Source organism: Hetaerina americana, unplaced genomic scaffold (assembly GCF_022747635.1).
Source record: "Hetaerina americana unplaced genomic scaffold, ioHetAmer1.1.p SCAF_1, whole genome shotgun sequence".
In the NCBI taxonomy this organism is placed as follows: domain Eukaryota; kingdom Metazoa; phylum Arthropoda; class Insecta; order Odonata; family Calopterygidae; genus Hetaerina; species Hetaerina americana.
Genome location: NW_027286069.1, coordinates 50928166 through 50950043, shown reverse-complemented (window position 1 = coordinate 50950043; position 21878 = coordinate 50928166). Strand labels below are relative to the sequence as shown.

General features: G+C 38.1%; 1 protein-coding gene across 1 annotated transcript; it reads right to left on the bottom strand.

Annotated features, from left to right (window-relative positions):
* Window positions 1–7857: 7857 nt before the first annotated feature.
* Window positions 7858–18442, bottom strand: LOC139692515 (uncharacterized). Its single transcript, XM_071591086.1, has 7 exons — window positions 18326–18442; window positions 17928–17982; window positions 17172–17292; window positions 14022–14200; window positions 10418–10573; window positions 8449–8784; window positions 7858–8009 (listed from the first exon to the last, which is right to left on the bottom strand). The coding sequence occupies exons 1-7, from the start codon at window positions 18440–18442 to the stop codon at window positions 7858–7860; spliced, it is 1116 nt and encodes a 371-aa protein (XP_071447187.1).
* Window positions 18443–21878: the final 3436 nt, after the last annotated feature.

The window sequence follows — 21878 nt, the reverse complement described above, 5'->3', positions numbered from 1 at the left end:
GATTCACACCTATCAGTGAGCTTGATTTTATCTAAGAAATCAGGAATCGTAGAATTGTATATTACGAGCGAAAAAATGGCCTCAGAAAGTGTGAAATCCTTTATGAGCCGCCAATATTGCAGGAATTTCGACCTGGTGGGAAGGTCCTGTTTGACCTCAAATCAGTAAATACTACCTTGATCAAAAATTTCCCGGAATTTATTCAGAAAATTAAAAATACAAGTTTATTCATCTAAATCTATATTGTCCCCTTCAAAGTAATCCCCATCGACTGCAACACACTTATGCCAGCGCTTGATCCAATCCTCGAAACATTTTTTATATTCGGTTTTCGGTATGTCCATCAGTGCTTCCTGCGATTTTTCCATTACTTCCTCTCGGCTGCTAAAACGCGTTCCCCGTAATGGTTTTTTAACTCGATTGAACAGAAAGAAGTCACAGGGAGCCAAATCAGGTGAATTCGGTGGCTGTTGGATGGTATTTGTTGCATTTTTCGTCAAAAAATTACGAATAATGATAGCACTGTGCGACGGTGCGTTATCATGGTGCAAAATCCACGAGTTTTCTGCCCACATTTCTGGTCTCTTTCGGCGAATTGCTTCACGCAAACGTCTCATAACGCCCAAATAATACTCTTTGTTTACTGTCTGGCCTTCTGGCAAAAATTCATGATGCACTACACCGTTGTAATCCATGAAAACCGTCAGCATTGCCTTCTTTTTTGACTGAAAACGACGTGGTTTTTTTGGTCTCGGCTCATTTGGTGAACGCCATTCACTTGCCTGATGTCTGGATTGCGTGTCGTACTCATAAACCCACGTCTCGTCTCCAGTAATGATCCTTTTGATGAATGTGGGATCGGATTCAGCCTCGCAAATCATGTCTTTTGCGACGTCAACACGGTCTCTTTTTTGCATGAAATTGAGGTCTTTTGGCACCAACTTTGCTGCTACACGACGGAAACCCAAATCATTAACCACAATGTCTTGGGCGGATCCATAGGCAATGTTCAAGTCCTCCGCTATTTCTCTGATGGTTAATTTGCGGTTATTGACCAACATTTCTTTTACTTTATCAATTTTTTCACCGACTTTCGATGTCGATGGTCTGCCACTGCGTTCATCATCTTCGATTGACTCACGACCACTTCTGAACCGCTCGTGCCACTGGTAAACGACCGTTTTTTTTAGAGAATCGTTGCCGAAACACTTTTCCAACATTTCCAACGTCCGTGCGCCACTAAATCCGTTTTTTACGCAAAATTTAATACAAGTTCGTTGTTGCAAATTTAAATCCATTTCTGCAATTGTAAAAAATCGCCAACACACACAGAGATAGATGTACTCTTGGCTACGTAACTTTTGCAAATGTCAAGTTATGACACTAAGATTTAAAGGGAATATCAACAACAGATGTACCAATTTAACAAAAAAACAGAACTCAAATCGGAACGATGGGAGCGCCACACGGTGGTTATTCCGGGAACTTTTTGATCAAGGTAGTATTTGAATTTAGGCTGAATATTTTCTTCGAAGGCTTTTGAAAATTTAACGAACTTCTCGAAATTTTCAGAAAACGAAGTTTATTCGAGATTCTACTCACTAGAAACAGATTTGCCTGGGAAGGAATCACCACAGAAAAGGGAATCCTCAACCCCAGTCGCAGAACGGGCATCTGGAATGAACACTTAGTCTCTGGAGTTCGGTTGAGCAGGATCAGTTGTGCCCCTATCACAGCCCTCACGTCCATAGGGCTGTCCCAAATCATTTGCAGCAATTTGGAAACGGGTAGAGTCATATCGGATACTGCGGACGTCGTCGTATCTTTTGAAACATATGGCGTAATTCAGGAGACCCTGATAATGACCGATACCGTTGATGTAGTTTAGACTCTCGAATATTCCGGAACGCCCAGGATAATACTGCAAGCAGCCAGTTGGTGCTGGTTGAATGAAGAGGAACTTTATAAAGGCACATACCGCACATGGCCAAATGTTAAATTGGAGATTTGCCTCTTTTCAGTTCGCAAAAGTAGTAAAGTGATTATTTCATTAGAAATATTTCATTAATTGGCATGCATTTAAGTTTTCCAAATGCGAAACCATCGACTTATAATTACGTCGAATGTGTCTTGCGAATCAAAGGTACACTTACCACAAATATATTCGCCATTAGGCGCCGCACAATCGACTTGGGTAATTTTTATACTCGATTGCGGTTGACTTAGCCCGGGAGAGTTATTATTAATGCGATCAGCAAGTTGAAATACTAGTGTTGTGGTGGAAGAACCCAAGGTTGCATTCACAGGAATATAGACTGGAAAAAACATTTTTAGATAATTAATTTCTATATATTTTCTTACAAATCGTCAGCGTTAGCGTACATATTTCACAAAATGGTTATTTGTCAGATAATGAAAAGAAATGCAGTGATATCCCTGATACCAAACACTTCAAATCCGAAGTATTTGACAATGTACGTGTTAAGTAGAGTAAGATAGTAAAAAAAAAGACTGCATTCGCTGACTAATTCACGCGCATCTAGTCAGACATTTATGCGTACCTGCGGGTCTCCAGGAAGACCCCAAAGAACACCTTACAGTTGTGGAATTCTCTTGAAGGGATAATATCAAATGAGTCACCAAAGACGCCTGAGAATTCCAAACCGTACGCGAAGTTATTTCAATATTTTTTGGCTCCCTTTTTTGCCAACGAACAAAAGTCTACATGTACATCTACACAACACCCCGCAAGCCGCCGCAGGAACGTGTGGTGGTGGTGGTGGGGGGGGGGGGTGCAGGGATATTACCCGTAAAAATAGAATACTTCAACATGCAATACCAACAGAAAAGCGTGCTAATGCACTCCCACAGAGACGCATACGTTCATGTAAAACTTATTTAACTTACACACATGCAAGCAAATGAAACTATACACAAGCCCACGGACCTACGAATACACTATATATCTACTCAGCGTTTTATCTGGTTACCCCTTGGAACAACATTGACTTTTATTTTGCTGCTATTATGATTCATGATCGTCCGAGGAAAGGGCGAGCATTTGTATCTATGTGTACTGGAGTCTATCTCCCTTATCTTAGCTTATCCTTGTGGTCTAACCTGCCTCTATAATGTGAGGTCATAATTATTTCCCTTTGTGTTTTAATTAACCTCATGTGTTCTGAACCTTGCTAAAAGCGGCTCTCAGTGTAATTTATCTTAAAGGACCGTCTTCGTGAAGTAAGAAATCTTTTCTGAAGTACTTCCTCCACATGTGTACGTAACTGATGAAGAAGATGATGGATTTACTTTAGTTTTCATATGAATAGAGTAATTTCAGAGAAGTATTAGTTTAAAAAATAATCTTAATTAGATATGAATTCATACCGTTTCATGTTTGGTATATAGGGTGAAAAAGTTTTGCTTACACAACAATTGAAATGCGTGAAGAAATCACAAGGATCTATTACGGGACCAACTTTAAGCATTGACTTGGCTAAAAATGCGCCATACGACTGCATATAGTTGGAGAGCATGCCACCCAATAGAATTTGGTAAATTTTAGATTGATAAAATTAATGCACATGAAACGACATTGCCCCGATAACTATAGATTAAAAGGAAAGCGTGATATATCTCTAAAGTAAGAAAATTACAGGGAAAAGGGAGATGCCAAGAATGATGAATTACTTCGTTTTACTCCCACCCCTTTGAACGATGGAAATATTAAGCTAAGGATACCCAAGGAAAACTAAAAAAATGAAACTTTCTCAATGGAAACTACACGCGGGTATTCGTAGAAGCAAAGGTAGAAAATTAAAAGAAAACCTTACTTACCATTGTGGTTATGGCAGTGGTGGTGATGATTATGGTGATAACTCGGAAAATTTGAGTAACGTCCGTGGCTTCCCATGCCATGGAGCTGGGTATCTCCGCATTGTACATGCTGCGTAATTGCCAGCACTGATGCCGTGACCAATAAAGGCCACGCTGATTCCATGCTCTTTAAAAAAATAATCAGCAAGTTGGAGTCATCAACAAAATTATGGACAGGAGAGAAAATGATTACTTCCGATAGCATTTCCCTGGAGAACACTCGAAGTGACTTCTAGTACATTAGAGCCAATACCATCTGTGACTACTCTTTGAACGCGACCATTCAAAATGTTTTTCATCCAACCCCGGATATTTTTATCTATGCTCAATGCTTCTAGCTTTGTGAGTAGTTTACTATGAGGTACTTTTGCGAAAACTTTCTCAAAATCTAGAAAAATCGCAACCACTGGAGCAAATAAGAACTACTGTTCTCTCTCCCGAAGTAAGGATATCATGGAAAAAATCTAAAGTAGTATTTCGCAGGATCTGCACTTTTGGAAACCGCCCTTATATTTCTTCAATAACTCCTGACTAACGAGGTGTCCTACGATAAAACTAGCAACTATATACGTATGTTCCATGGAATGGATGTGAGGGAAATAGATCTGTATATGCTCGGTTCTTCCCTGGCTCCGTTTTTAAATATTGGTATTATGCTAGCCGTTTTACGAACTCTGGGAAAATTTTGATCTACCAGCGACTACTTCAATATTATTTCCAGATACGGCGCAAATTCCGATGCCCTATCCTTATTTTTTTGTGCTTCTTATTTTGGACCCCATGCTGGGGAAGCTCATTTACTGGTCTGTGGTAACTAAATCTTTAAATAGTTTATATGTGACTTATTTTCGCATGTTCGTTGTTAACAAATCAAGAATATCAACACCCCTAGATGGTGAAGTTACGGGTTGATATATGTAGTTCAACGTAAAGGAATGTAATGTGGACTCGCAGGTGTCTTTGACTTCACCCTCTGTTTTAAAACTATATGTGATCCAATAAATATATTGTACATTTAAATCTCCACCGATTATAATGTCACGAGCGTTGTTTTGGGATGAGGAGCTATTGTTGTGGAAATTGTTCCTATTGGTGAACTTAGAAAAGGCAAACCTTTGCTCTGAATGTGTAATGTTTTTACATTTGCTGCAATGTGAACGACTCACCATTTCCTCAACAAGTTACGACTAAGTTGCGTTCTTAAGTCCAATTTTTCAATTCACTGTGAACCGGCGTAAAACAGTATGTACCCGGTCCGTTACATGGATTGGGCTAGTGGGGTGGGGGGGAGTTCCTCTCCCTCATCGGACTGGTTTGCCTGCGATAGTGGGTACACAGAAAATAGGCGACCACTTTATCCTTGGGAATACCTACGCGTTCACATACATCCTATTGTTGATATGTATTCGAAAATCGATGTCCCGATATAAGAACATAACTAATTGAAAACAAGATGCTTGGTAGGATTAAGAATGGTGGGTTGTAATGTACCAGGGTGGATGGTGTGGGAACTTTTCCTTTATCTCTGCCAAATTGTAGGCGAATTATGAGCGGTTACAACCCCTTCAGTTTGCTCACAGACTACAGATTGAAAAAATACACATGGTACAGATCATAACATTTGCTTAGTTTAGAAATGCTCAACTCCGAGCTTAATTAATTAATAAGTCAAGCCAAATGTTTCAAAGTAAACACTGCGAGAAATGTATAATAATTAGCTAATGAAATGAATAGTCACCTCTCGACACCTTAATTCAGTCTGAACTTCTCCAGAGAAAAGCCGTGGGAATGCTAAAGACCATCGGCACAGATTTTACTTGTACTTACTATGCATTGGCTAACTGGTACGATATGTTTTTGATGAAAGGGATTTTGCAACATTATTGGGTTTCCGTGGTTCATTTGCATGGACCACAGACCATGGAAAAACATGCACTGTTTAGATATTGAAAGAATATTTCTAATTGTCTATTGCTCCCTGTCAAACAGCATAAAATGTCATCTAGACAACTGAACCAATATCGAATGTTCTCCAAAAGTTTTTCTTTAGAATTGAAAATTTTTTCTTCTAATCTGTCCATGAAAAATTGAGCCAAAAGTGGGGAGAGTAGTGAGCCCATGGCTAATTCTTCCTTTTGCTTATAATACCCTCCATTGAACAAAAACTAGTTTTGGTCAACGCAAAGTTGAAGTAACTGACATATCTTGGCGTTTATCGACCCTGGTAAATTCTGAAAAAATTCCCTGTCTTTAGTGGAACAGCTCTAAAACGTGACCCTACCCCCGAATGCCAAGTTAGTTTCATTTGATGTCCAAAATCTTTTCCCCTCCTTCCCAAGACAAGAGGCATTATCTTATGCCCAAGACATCCTTTCCAACGCTAATGTAGGCCAATGTAGACGATTAGTTTTTCATTATATTCAACTTCCACCACATCACGCCTGAAGCTACTCAATTGGTTCAACCCTCTTTTGTGTCACATGTTCTTCCGCAGCGAAATTCATTTCGTAAGGATTTAATGAGATGAGACTGCAGAACACTTGCCTCTCCCTATTTGGAATATAATGCATGGCCAATTGGGCCATTTCCCATAGTTGACTGGACTCATTGTCTCCATATTGTTTATTGTAACCTTCTTGAGAGGGGAAATTGAGGTGATTTCTTGTTGCCTTGCTCAATATCTTTGTGAAAGTGACACCATCTCCCAAATGGCCATTTGACACCATTGCAGCCAGCTCAATTAGAAACGGATGCTACATGGGCTTCCTTTCATCAGGCTGTTACCTTTTACCTATATGCCATGCGTGACCCTATCATTAGCAAATATCATTATACCCATGCGCTCAGTTCTATGGGTTATCAAGGTTTGTAGTCAATGGGGACTTCTGACTATATTCTCTCAAAAACTGGGCAAAGGGAGTTATTAAAAAAATTCAAGTCATTGCCACAAATTAAATTTATAATGCATATGTTTCACATTGACAGATATTTTCAAGATATGTATAATGATTTCACTATAAATAATTGATTTAAATATATCTGTGACTACTTACAGATGGTTATAACTTAATTTAAATATGGCTGGTAGTGCTGACTTTGACAATGATCCTTGCAAAAATTTGGTTGTATGACGAGAAATGATGATTGCCATGTAAAAACATAATTTTCAGAAAGTTTCAGCTTGCATGAAAACTAAAGGTATCGACAAAATTAGGTATGGTAACTAAATATAACATAGAAATAACAATACTTATCATAATTTACACATTGAATTATTCCATGATTACTTCAAATATAATATTCTCCATTTTATGATTTTTAAATACTGGCAGAAATAAATTTTCACATATGCCATTATTATTTATTAAAATAATTTTTGTACATAATAAATAACTTATCATCACTATCTTGTTTCAACATGCAAATGAGGTCATTTAGTAAAAGTTTCTTGTGGTAAATACATATCAATTTGTCCAATCTCGGAGTTTGAAGGAAGTTTTTCACTTTAGTTCCACTAAGATTTCAAGAATCTTAGCCAATTTATGCATTTAATGTTTCATGCATCAATTTGAAAAATAGAAAGGAAATAGAATTGTGCACTTTCTTAAGGGGCAGTGAATGCTACCTAGACATTCTCAAAATTTTCGTCACCCGCAGAATTATCCGTAAGGACATTTGATCTGAATGCCATTATTGGTAATATTATTTCAATACTGACTGTACTTAATATACTTGAGTTATATGCTTGAGCAGAAAACAATTTTAACAGTGAATATACCAGAAAGGCTATAAATTTGTTTTGATAACACATCAATATTCTTAATTTTTTCATGAAAGGAATTGTAAATGAAACTGATTCTTTAAGTATTTTGGGCATTAACTATCGGCTTTCGTTGAACTTAACCTTAAGTTTAGGCCACAATAAAATCACCTGGGTCATACATTTATCAGAAGTGGTCACAAGCTCAACCAAAATTCTGCTTATCCAATGACTCCTGGAAACTGATTTGAGAGATAGCAACCTGATGCACTTTCGCTGTATTGAATTTTGAATCCTTTTTCAGTACCTAAATCTACATCATCAGAGATTGCATCTGTTCTGAAGAACACATACATAGGTCCGGGTGCATTTGCTGAAAATGGAAAAGATTTTTGATATCAGTATTTTCAGAAGTAGGCAGACATTTGGTGTAGCATAAAGGAAATTCAAAGCGTTTGGTGGCCCAACTTAATTATTTATCAGCCTCAAAAAAAACAGCAGAAAAATTGGCCTGTCAATCTCAAATTGCTGATTTTTGATTTCAAACAATGGAAAGAACTTGAATTTAATGGATCATTTTGTTTTGGCGAACAAAACTAAGAATAATTTTACTTCAGGCAACAATTGGAACAATTTTTATTTGTAATTTCCAGTTAGATGGAATGAATCAATGGAAAACAATCCTTATAAAATGAGGGTTAAAATGCATTCTGTCAATAAAGTTTTGTGAGGTCCTTTTATGAGTTCAAACATTATTTCTTTCACAGGTATTATTAATAGAAGAAATTAATTGCTCTTTGAGTTCTACTTACTAGAAACAGAGTTGTCTGGGAGTCCAGATCCACAGAAATAGGAATCCTCAACTGTTGTAGAGCGGGCATCTGGTATGAACAAATAGTCTTGGGAGTTGGGTTCAGCAATGTTAGTCGTTGGTTGATTACAGCCTGCAACTCCATAGCTGTTTAGTAAATTAGTGGCCGCTATTTGGAAATTGGTGGAATCATACCGGATGCTGCAGATGCCATCATATCTTTTGAAGCAAATTGCATAATTCAAAAGACCCTGATAAGGACCATTACCATTGTTGTAATTGAAACTGCTGAAACTTCCACTCATTTCTGGGTAATACTGTAAGCAACCCCGGGGAGCTGTGGAGAAATACACGAATTAGAATAATATATAAAAATTTTCGATAGCATGCAAGAATTCATGGGAGCAGTAAATTTTAAGTTTATTATTAAATGATTTGTATTTATCCTTTATGATTATTCATGAATTTATGAATGCAGAGAGACATCTGCTTTAAGTCTACAAAAAGGATAATGCCACACAAAATTTTATGTGTCCTTAGAAAAGCAACCGGCATTGAAGTTTTTAAAACTTAAGCATGATGAAGAAAATCGGTAATAGTATTATTGTATTCCGCACACTTCCCTTTCCTTTAATTCTATCCAAAACCTCCTCATTTAAGGCTTCAGGTATCTATCCAGCTTATTTTAGCCACTCTCCTAAAACCTAGCAAAATCATATTTGCAGACTCCCATTTTTCCCTATTTCAAAACCCTCACTCTGGTCTTCCAACAAAAAATTTTAGCTTCCTAATGATTGAACCTCATCAGCATATTCACACATGCATATTCTTAAAAAAAAAAAAAAATATTTTCTATTGTTGATGAACTTTGAATTTTCGTTTTAAAAGGAAACTGAATGTGTTGCACCCTTGTACCATGATGTCATCCTGAGACATTATCAGAAATGGCAATGCATTAATTTTAATTAATGGTTTAAAAAAATCTGAATGCCGCATGTATTGTAAGCATAATGTGCTGACTATGTCATATGCTTTAAAAAGACATCAGACATACATTAAATCAATTCTGTACCAATACTACCTTAGTCTATTTGTAACAACAGGATTATCACTGATCTCTGGAATTTTGAGACCTATATTTCAATTGTAGTCATTGCTCTATTCCCATTCCATATACCATTTGATGGTCATTCTGCCTTCATGCAATGCTCAGCTGCTTTATGCATAGTTACATACATCTTCCAACTTCAACTTCTATCTGAAGAGCATGCTGTGTCTAGTAATATCTATAAAACTGAAAATTTACTGAAAACAAGGGTCTAGGTAACACTAAATTATCCATCTTTCCTAATGTATGCAGTGCAACTTAGCTCTCAACTGAATTCTTGCATACACACTACAACTGTAAAGCAGTAAAGTATGTCCATTTCATAAATGGAATGGCAGGGGACTAAAGAGAAATTGGGAGATCAAAAAGGAAAAACCGGGAATTGTATACCTTTAGTTTTTTCCTAATTTAGAGAGGACTTACATGCGAGTGGCAATAGAGTAGATCTGTTTTGAAGGAAAAAAATAATGATGAAACTGATATCGCACTCGAGGGAAGTGTTTACTACAAGAGGAAGGTATGAAATGTGCAGGGTTAGCAAATGATGAGGGCAGATCTATTTCAATGTTTCTCAAGGAACCACCCTGGACAATATGTATCTCATTGAGTCAGCAACCCTGTTTGTCTGGTGGTAGGCACATTCGAGGACATACCAAGATATCTCACCTTCTCATTATGACTGGAATGGTAATTGCGCTCTTCTACCACAATTTTTCATCAATTGAGTCAAATTTATGAAATGACTACTGCCGGCTGAGTTGCAAAATCTCCTCAAAAATCATGACCAGTATAGGTAGAAACATGTTTTATGCATTCAATAATGATTGCACCACAGGAAAAGTTGGCCATCCATTATGCTTACCACACAAGTCTCTGGTATCAGGAGCACAGCAGTCTATTTGTGTTATCCTTATTCTCCACTGTGGTCTTATGTATGCAGTGTTAGTCCCTCGATCAGCAAGGTGAAAATTAAGCTGCACAGATGCACTCCCTGTTGTTGCATTTACAGGAATGTAAACTGAAATAAAAAAAATTGTTTGATCTTGCAATAAAAAATGTATCTCTCTTGCTTTGTCAAGCCTTACATCATTATCATCGGTCAATGCTCTGAAATACCTTGCATTGCTACACCATTGTACTTAAAAAAATATGTTATTACTATATTTTTATTAGCCAAAATAAGAAAAACTGTTGGTGGGTAAATGATGCTTCTAACTTAAAATATAAAAGAAAATATAATGGTGGACTTGAGTAATCTTCTCTCAAGTTTACAACTCTTCCTAATCCAACCTATGAATCTGGTAGGAATGATGAATGACATCTGCTGTTCAGTGTAGTATGTGATACCGAATATCAGTATCCCAACAAAAACAGGGGGGAGTGTCGTAATGCATACAAAGCATTTATCAGAGGAAAATGGTCTTGCTGAAGGAAGATCTTCATCCAGATTGGGAAAATAAACCACAGGGCTTACGTTTTCCGTGCTAAAGAGCAGGCAAAAACTCTTTGGCATTGCACATAAGAATGGACCTGATCTTAATGCAGTTAAATTTAAATATGCAATCTCAAATAGAGTTACTTCATTATCCCATATTTCCGCGATTTTAAAACTATCACTGTTCTAATGTCTGCAGTTAAATTTCTGGTGCATCCTATTTTCTTGATTTTTTTAATAATAATATTGTTCATTAAGTAGAATTGATATCCGTATTTGAGTCAGAAATATGACAATGAAGATCTGTTCAGCAGAAAAATCCAGTCAACTCAGTTTGTACGTCCACTTCCACTGTTAATAGGAAAAGGGCAAGAAAACCATGGATTATGGACAAGATGATTAGAAAGATAGATGAGAAGCATAAAAAGTTAAATAATATCCTAAGGTGTAAAACAAATAGGGTATGAGAAGCGTGGTGGAAGATGTTATTTGAGAGCATGGAAATTTTACAGAGATAGGATGAAACTTGTGTACTGTATGGCGAGATGAAAGCACTGCCCGGAAGTAAGAAGGGAAAATTGTTGGAAAAAATTGAAGATAAGTCAGGAAAAATATTATTTGGACCAGGGAAGCTTCAAGAGAGATGGAGGGTATATATAGAGGAACTTCATATGAGGTGAAGATATTGACCCAGCTGGCTTAGGAGAATGTTGATAGATGTGAATAAGGAGAATGCGGCATAGATGAAGATAGCTGAGGCTCAGGCTTACTCAATGGCGAGATAGAAATAGCATTAAGGTAATTGAAATCAAATATGGTTGTAGGGGTAGACAACATTCCTGTGGAAGTACCAAAGGTTTAGGAGAGTATGGGAGGAAGAGTTTCTCTTGACTAATTCATAGCATTTGAGGGAGGAAATTGGCCCGAGGATTTTGTCAGAGCAGTTTTAGTTCCTATCTCATAAAGGGAAAAGAATCCTACGAGGGTCATCCGGAAAGTAGTACCCGTTCGTGAAATAAAGACACAAAAGTAAATATTAACAAACATAAAAAATTTTATTTGAAAGAGGATACTTTAAGCTACTTCTCAACATAATCTCCAAGCAAATTAAGGCATTTGTCATAACGTGTGACAAGTTTCTGTATTCCTGCTGCATAGTCCTTCGCCGCCAGCTCATTGAGATACGCGAGGGACCCATCTTGCACAAATTTTTGCATAATGCAGATGGTGTTTAACAATTTCATGAACAATTGTTCGAGAAACATTGGGAAAATGCTCACAGATGTCATCAATTGTGACGCGCCGATCGTTCCTCACGAATTCGTCAACTGAGCTCACCAGTTGGTCTGTAATGACAGACGGTCTCCCCGAACGCTCATCGTCGTGTGTGTTCCCCCTCCCCATGTTGAAGTTGCGACACCACCGCCGAACAGACGACTCGTCCATTACATTGTCTCCATACACCTCCTTTAATTGGCGATGAATATCACATGGGCGAACGTTTCTTGCATTGAGGAATTTAATCACTGCCCTCACTTCACAACTGGCGGCGTTCTCAATTTTTTTAAACATTGTAAACAATCACAGAAACAACACAGGCAATGCTAGCGTCACGCAACTTGGCTCAGAGAAGGCAGACAAGCCACTGAAGCTGTCTGACCTCGTCCAGCGGCTACTCGCGTCGTCAGCACTTCATGCGGCACGAACGGGTACTACTTTCCGGATGACCCTCGTATTTGAGGAATTTTGAACTGTAAGTTTGAGTGATTAACAATAAGAGGTTGGAGAGAGCGGAAGTGGTTACTCATGGAATGATAAGTATGGCTTCCAAAAGGGAAGAGGCATATGGTCAAATGGTTGGTAATGTTCAAAGTATTAGTAATTATGTCACTAATAGAGAGGAAAATAGAATACAATCATGATGCATTTTTCTGTTTTGTAGATTTTGAGAAAGCATTTGATAGAGTGAATTGGGTGGAAGTAATGAATGTAATTCAGAGAATAGGTATAGACTTGTGGGATAGGAAACTTATCCATGACATTTACATGTCCCAGGCTGCTCAGGTGTGAGTGGGGGATGGAAGATCCAGATGGGGTGTTTTAGGAAGAGGAGTGAGGTAGGGCTGTCCATTATTACCTGTGCTATTTAATATGTTTATGGAGGATTTGGTTTAATAGGCATGGGAAAAACTGGAGATGGTAACGAAAGTATGTGGGGGACTCATAAAATCAGTTGGGTTTGCTGATGACAAAGCTCTAGCTTGTCAATTAGCCAAGTGGTTGCAAGAATTGCTGAGTACATTGGAAAGCCAGGGAAGAGAATAAATGAAAACAAAACAAAGGCTATGTGGTTTTCCAGAAAGAGTAAGGCTAGGTTAAACATTAAACTAGGAGGGCCAAAACTAGAGCAGCTGGAACACTATATGTATCTTGGAAGTGCTTCGTACCTAAATGGTCAAAGTTTGCTGTATGCCTAATGTGCTGTCAGGGCGGTTTTTAAATATTACTGGAGCATGGAGGATTCATTTCGAGGAAACTTGAAATCTACTTCATTATCATCAAAATGTGGTGAAAGTCCATGTTCTAAGACAGATAAGTAGAGATCGGTGTAAGGGTTCAAAGTTAGTGAAGTCTGGAGTGAATGGGACATTGACTAATGAAATGACAGGAATATTGCTGAACGTTTCTATGGTGGATTTTTCACAAATGTTGATATAAAACAACAGTAAAGCTCAATTACATTTCATCGATTTTGATGAGATAACTTCATTTAGGTTATTCTTTTCTCTTTGATGTAATGTGATCAGAACTCTATAATAACCAGGAGTTTAGTCTCTGGCATATACTATATATCTGGTATATCTCCTGACAATCCATGATGGGCTTGTGAGGATACTAGGGACACATAGACCACCAGAGGTGATTGGAAAGAAAAAGAAAATATGCATACAGGATTGTCACCACTGACTCTGGCAGTAATTAGCCATTATTATATTGCCATTCATCACCTATGACTTATTGAAAAACTCACTGTGTTGGTCTTTATTTTCTCCACAAAGATTCATGAATCCTAAGTTGTCAGATGATCCTGCAGCTGATGATGATACAGAGAAGGCATCCCGATGGCAGAAATAAGCAGGGTATTTATTTGTAGCTGGATCGTAGTTGAGTCTAGTTGGCTGCTCTAGAGAGAATCTTTCAAAGTCCAATCTGAAATGCCAAATATGTAGAGTAAATGGAAATGTTAGCATGACATAGCCTACATTCAAAACATAAGAAATATTTTTTATCTCAATCGTTGTTCATCCTCTGAAAAGGTGGTCCATGAAGGGGAGGGAGGAAATGGGAGGAATAATTGACCTTCCAACTTTCTGAATCATGGCTCAAATCAGGAAATCACAGAAATGCTTTAAGCTAAATTGCAGGTGCCAGAACTTTCATTTGTTCATGGTAGTGCAATGTGTAGAGTGCTGGCCTGTTAATCTGGAGGGCCTGGGATTCCAGATGATACTTGTGGAAATCTCAGCTTTACCTAAACTTTATCTTTTTTCATATGAAGATATTTTTATGGGAATCCACAGTTGGCATAAGGAAAGTAATTGGCCTTCTTTTCCCTCATGTGTGAAATTAAGATATCATTAGGATTAGTTCAGATGGAGCTCTACCCACAACTTTCAAAAAACTAATTTTTGAGCTGATTACTGTGGTTGGACTTTCAATATGTAACTAGGCACTGTATCACTGATTTGAAATTCCTAATGGCTAAAAATTTTTCCCAATGAATTGCAATGAAATTGTTAATAAAAAGGGGATTTAAGCAAATCAATTTGTCCTCAATAAAATGTGCATCTTCTTATAAACTCTTCAGCAGTTCGTTTGCACTATTATTTGAATATTTTTACCTCTTCATTGATGTATAAACATAAAGTAAAGAGAAATTTATATCAAATTAGTGACAGAAGAAGAACACAAGACTAACATGGGGAACCACATTGTACTGCTTAGCACTGAAATACATTACATTATTTTCAAGGATTATTATAGGTAGTCTAATGTTTAAGGAAGGTTTTGGATGACCACAAGACCGAACATCACTAAATTTCTTAGATTCATCTACCATGACACAACCTGACACACCACACTTCAGTAACCTGTTCTTCGATCCCACATATTTTCAACCTTTCTCCATCCCATCAAACATGCCTATCCTTTTCCTACCTCTTCCCCACCTGTCTAATGTTCTCCCCTCCATCCCAGTCTTACATCTCCATCCCCAATCAAAATGCTCCTCAGCCACCTATCTTGCCTCTTATGAATTTCTCCTAAAAACTTCCTATCCTGCCGCACCATACCTGGTTCTTCTTTGTTAGTTTTACTTTTACTCAATTATCCCTTTTCCATTCTGTATTACACTTGCATCTTAAAATCTCCCACCAATGCCTATCATCTTGTATCAAGGAATGTTCTACACCACCACACATGATCATGATCCATATCAATGTTTGAATGAGTTCCCTGTTATTGATTCCTTTCTCCCTGTAGAATCTTCTTTGCCTTACAAAAACCTTTTTTGTATGTACTTAGCCATTGAACATCTTAGTCCAAAAGACTGCCAAAATAAATAAAATTTTCAATCCTCTCTAGTTTGTTCTCCTATTTTAATATTTTAGCTGAGACTTCCTGATCCTCAGAGTCTTGTATTTTTATGTTGATTCTCATTGCCGACCTTTCACAATAATATTCTTATGTGTTCAGTAATACTTGCAACTCCTTGGCTGACTGACTAAATAAAGTTTGATCATCTGCAAAGATGACTAATATTTGGATTCTCCATCAACATTCTTTCCCATCTCCAGTTTTTCCCATGCCTTTTTTACCATTCCCTCCACATAAACATTGAAAAGCAAGAGTGATAATGGACACCCCTGTCTCACTCTCTTTATGATACTCCCCATCTGGACTTTCCATTCACCATCACACCTGAGCAGTCTTAGGCATGTACTATACATGTTGCAGATAGGTCTCCTATCCCTCCAATCTACTTCAATTTACTGCAATACATTAATTAATTCTACCAAATTCAGTCTGTCAAATGTGTTTTGAAATCTATGACCTATGAAACAAAAAATACATCTGGATTGTATTCTATGTTCCTCTCCACTAGTGACCTCATTACTACTGTGACACCATGTGTCTCCCCTTTCTGAATCCAGACTAATCATCGCCTTTGCAATCATTTGCTCTCTTCTTTGCCCTCTTAATGATGATCTGGAGTACCACATTGCATGAAGAATCTAACTTATTGTTGTAAAGTCTTTACTGTGCATGGTTGTTTTTCCCTTTTTTTAAATAGAAACTAAAACTGATCGGGTGAAATCCTCTGACTAATTTCCTTCCTCATAAATGCAATGACTAAACCCATAAAAAATCTTCCCTCCACATTTTCCTAAATCTCTAAGTAGTTCCATGAAAATGTTACCTATGCCCACAGCCTTTGTTGATTTCACTGCCCTAAATGTCCTTTCTATTTCATTATCAAATATGTCTGGGCCTAAGCCATCCTCATCTGCCTGATGTTCTCTTTCTATCTTTGAACTTGATGGCCTAATATTTTTACCATATAGATCCTCAATGTATTCTTTCCATTTTGCCTGAATACATTAATTTTCAGTAAATAATTTACCTTTGGTATCTTTAGTAGGGGGCACAGATTTTTCCTTTGTAATCTTTCCATATGCTTGGCACTACATCTTCCACCACACTCATTTCACCTAATTGATTTCACACCTCAGTTTATTATTCCTTTGTACTTCCTTTTACCTACTATTTTTCTATTCTTACATTTCTTTCTCTCATCCATCTTTCTAGATCCCACAATTATTCCTTGCCAGGCACAACACTGGCCCAGTATGCTGAGTCCAGCAGTTGCCAGGATACATTTGCGTAATTCAATCCATAGTATTTTTGACATAAGTAAATGAGTTGGTTTCTCCTGAGAAATTTGCTGTGCTGACAACCTTACATTTTGCCATTTGACCTACTTGGAATGGGTGATCATGCCAGGAGAAAACATGATTCCCATCAGCACAGTGATCATCATGACATGCAAGACCTCCACACGTCAAGGTTGTAGTCTGTAGGGAGGGCTTTCCAGGATGAATTAAAAAGAATATTCTCTTACCTCAGTTGAGTAACTCTGCGGTCATAGACATTCACCGTTAGGGAGCAAGATGAAGGTATATCACTTGGTTCGACGAAATATGAAACTCTTTCTGAAGTTACATTTCCACAGGTGTATGTTACTATAAAGTAAAAAAGAGACCATTGACTAACTTAGCTTGTTTATTTTAACTTATTAAAAGTGAGATTGATTAAACTTTCTTAGATATCTACTTTCCATGATCTACTTTTCAGTTAGAAAGGGATTTGGAGATACTGGAAAATAAGACCTAATTTTGAGAGTTAGAGAAAAGGATTTATTTCCATGTGCATACATTCGGTGAATTACGTATGATGGAAGCAAGAATGTATTTGAATATAATGACAAATATCCTCTTCACCTCTCATTGATGAACTAATTGTAGATTTTGATATTGCTCCTTGTCCTATGAATGTGGCAAATGAAACATGAAATGCTATAAAAAAATTATTTGCACCCCAAAAATATCATTGACATCAAAAAAATTCAATTATCAATGAAAAATGATCATGTAGAGCAGCAATTGGTCCATAGAACTATTTGCTTGCAAAATAAATAATCATGTCGTTACCCAGGAATTTTAATGCTAAGTTTAAGATTTCATCATATTTTTAGCCTTAGTCCGAAAACATCAATTTTTGGCCTTTTACACCGGGCTAATAATATTGATGACGATGGACACGATTACGAGCATCCAAGCCCTAGGTTGAGAAAAACCCACCCAGTTGGGAATCGAACCCACGACCCTTGGATTGGCAGAGGACATTATCCCACTGCCACCGGGGCTATTAATCTTAAAAAAGTTAAGATTTAATAAACTTTAGAGGAATAAGCATTGTACATTACTCTGCAATCAATTTAAGAATAAAAAACCAGTCTGTGGAGTGAAATGTCTATGGGTCAAATTCTGAAAATTTGAATACTCATTTTCTATGTATTCAATTGAAATGTTTCAAAGAACATGAATGAATTTCCAGTCTGTGGAATTCAGCAAAGCATTTTACTCATCTGATGCACCATAATATGACCTCATGAAATGCTCATAAAAAGTTAGGTGTGTACTATGTGAAAAATATTTGTGTGAATTGGTTAGGCCTCTCTTCCTTGTTGGATATATTCATTGGTTTTCCACTTACATGAACAGCACACTCCGTGTCCCAGAGGGCACGAACCCACACTTTTTCCTCGAAGCAGCCAGCATTCTTTCCAACTCTTGCACACACCTCTCTCTGTACCAATTTGACACCGTTCATTTCGAAATTTTAGAGTTGCCAGGAGGACTATAAAAATTAAGTTTTAGTTAAGTACACTGTTCACTATGATAAATTATGAATCAGCCATGCACTTTAAAAATGCTACACCACTTCATTCAGAAATAATGATTGAATGATACACCATTACACAGAGCATAATTTTAAAGAGGAAATTTAAATTACCTTTTCCAAATATTATGGCATAATTTTTAGCAAAGAAATTCACAATGAATGTAAGTAATTGAAGGATTGTTAGCTTATTGAGATTAATCATTTTGAATGCTCTGATTAGATGAATAGATTCTAGATGATGGAGATGATAGTTTCAAATGCCCACTAATGAGATGAATCAAGGCTGTGGTTGAAATTTTATGTGGATTATTTTTTATTTCACATGATGTTGGGCAAGGTACTGGATGAGCTCTACTCTCACCTATCAAATTGACCTTATAGTGTCAGGACTATTAGTAAAGAGCTCGGTTCCTGACCATGGGGTCCGGGTTCAAGTCCGGGTCCAGTGAGTACAGTGATGGTTACCCGACTGAAGGGCCGGGGTACGATTCCCAAGGCTGTTTTTCGACATGGATTGTACAAGCTGGGTGAGGTGAGCTCATCTTACCTAGCCTATCAAACCGACCTTCGAGTTGATAACTGCGGTGTATTGAAGTTGTCTTGGGTTTAGGTCGAGTAATTTAAAATCAAAGTAATCGGGTCATGTAATTTTGCTACCAACATTTAATAGGCACACTTTACCATCATCCTCAGGCTTCCTATGGCCGAGTTGGCTGAGGAAGATCTGACACAGTGGAAAATGTATGAGGACTTCATAAATGTTCTACACAGGGCATAGATCAAATCATTTATGGTGCATTTAGTTGAAAGATTGAAGCCCATAAAGGAAGGCAAAAACCACCCGCTGTCTTGTTTTCGAGGGGAACGTCCTTTTCTCGTCAAATGATCAAATATGAAACGTGGAGATATACAAATTAGGATACTAAAGAATTGAGAAAGTGGGCACAAGAAGGATTCCAACAAAGAAATTGGTATGGAGTTCTTGGGCCGAAGACAGGAAGGGCGCAATTTCGGGGGTGAGGGAGTGTGTACATATGGTGCTAATGTATCGCTTCCTTGAGTGTCAAAGAGATGAATTTGTTTTTCTGTCGCACTGTTCAACTGCGTTCAACTCCGTTGGGCCATGTTAGTATCTCTCCGAATTTCCTCTAACTTCCAGAAACGCTCCTGGCTAATTTCGAATCAGTTGCGGTCCTTGTATAATGTAAGGGCAGCTCACTTCGTTTGGCGCAAATTGTTTTCTCACTAGACGAAAACTTTCCATCATATCCAATCAATTGTAGGGTTGATTCATGAAGAAAGCTTTTTCGGTTGATCTGAGACTCTTGATTGCTATTTCGTTATTTATTTCGATTATATTTATTCGTTCAGCCGAAGGGTCCTTCAAAATTTGCATATCCTCTCACAGCCCACTGTACTCGAATGTTATGTCACAACAGGACGTCTAGCGAACTAGTAACTTTTCGTTTGTGAGTAATTTATCTTTAAGACTAATAGATAGAGCAATCGGCTGTTTCCTGTTAGAATGCTATGAAAGAAAGCCTATTCCAGCGATTCCGAAAAGTCTTCCATGTAATTAAAATATCATTTATGTTCTTATTTTTCAAAAAAGTTCAACTTGCAATAATCCTAGCGAGCTCGACGCCAGCGATCCTAATATTAGTATCCCCGTGACTAGCCGCAATCAGAGGACCCGGGTTCGAATCCTGGAGGCTGCAGATTTTTCATTGGTATCCCGATCCCTACTCAAGGTGCTTTGTGGAGAGCACTTTAACGACGTCCTTCGGATTGGAAGTCAAGTTGTGGACCCCTTGGCGCCTTTCGTTGAATGTGGGCTAATGCCGGCGCCGGGTTTCTCTCCGCCCTTCCTCCTTTCCCATCCTTCCCTAATGGCACAAATGACCTCTGCTGTCGGTCGCCTTCCCTAATGCTTCTACTGCTGCTACGTTTGATAGTTAGTCGGTCACCTCCCCAAATAACTACTCGGTGAATGGATAACTTGCGAGCATAAGTTTCAATGCGGTTTCATTTCGATGAATGGGCATTTTTCTTACCCTTTTTTTCAGTTTTCTACGAATGCTTGCCTCTTATTTGGTGAATGTAAATGTTGTGTAAAACAACAATAAGAATGTAACAGAGATATTTAAGTTAAGAGTATTCAAATGATATCGTGACATTGCTCTTCTTATATTTTTATGATCGGAGGTGTAATTCTAAGAATTCTCGTCACTTCTTGCGAGGGAACGTAACCAATCCGAATGGTACCGCATGCCAGACCGTACTGCATATTTTGGACACTCGAAGCACCAACACACTTGAACAATGTTAGGTGGCTGAATGAATTTTTAATGCGCGTTTGTAGAGCCAATGTAACCTTACCGCGGATTCGCGATTTATGCTTTAATTCCAAACTTTGCATCAACATTTTACCTAAAGGGCAATTTAAAATTAATCAATTCGTGCTGATTATTCGCTATTTTCGATCGGCGTCAGTCGTCAATCGAAATGCTCCTATAAACTCTCATAAGTGTGCTCCCCTGTGTGCATATCTTGTCATTCGCATAATTATATGTCTTGTTTAAAGGTTCGTTGGACTTGATCGCTGACTTATAGGGAACGCAAAAGTTCAAAGTATCGTCTCTACATCAGAAATTTCCATACATATTTCACAGGCATCACAAAACGACCCTGGACGGTACTTAAGAAAAGGTCGTCCGTCTCAGAATTGCCGGTTGTGCTCACCCTGTAACTCAACGCTTGGGAAACCGGATGCCCGGCCACTTACAAAATTCGCCGGGTCCCCTGGTATCGTCCAATGATTTAGAATAAGTTAAATCACTGAATTCTTCGGGCGAGCGATTCCTTTGATCTTCTAGCCTCTCTGAAATGTGATATTCATTTCCTCATTCTCCCCATAGATATTAATTAACCAATCATTCAATCAAGGCATTTACAACACCAGTTTACAACTAGTAAGGACGTCATTCTCCGCGTCTTCACCTCATCTTTGCCGGTGCGCCCCACGGCCAGAGAACCCGTGCCTCAAGGGGGAAATATACCGTGAGTTGAGAGGGTGTGAACAGGGGGAGGGGAGATAGAATCTGCCTCAGAACATAGGATATCGAAACGAAAACTGATGGAAATTATGAAGACTTACATCTTTCCTTCCGGCTGATTGACGTAGTCTCGTCCTCCTTGTCGATTTGGTCGCTCGCAGACAGAGTCGCAATTGTTAACATGAGGAGAATCGTACGCAGGTCCATTGTTTCCCTCCTAGAAGTTTCTCCGTTTCGACCGAGAGTGAACCCCAAAGTCTCGGTCAGAATCTATCGAATGGAAAATCGTCCGTTCGACCAAAAATTTA

What these genes read in the sequence shown, in the direction of transcription:
- LOC139692515 (XM_071591086.1), bottom strand. Translation starts at nt 18,442, where the DNA reads ATGAACGGTGTCAAATTGGTACAGAGAGAGGTGTGTGCAAGAGTTGGA. An exon ending in TGCCAATCCAAGGGTCGTGG is followed by an intron (nt 17,293 to 17,927) that starts GTTCGATTCCCA and finishes TTTACTTTATAG; the next exon opens with TAACATACACCTGTGGAAAT. An exon ending in CCCAGACAACTCTGTTTCTA is followed by an intron (nt 8,010 to 8,448) that starts GTAAGTAGAACT and finishes TTCCATTTTCAG; the next exon opens with CAAATGCACCCGGACCTATG.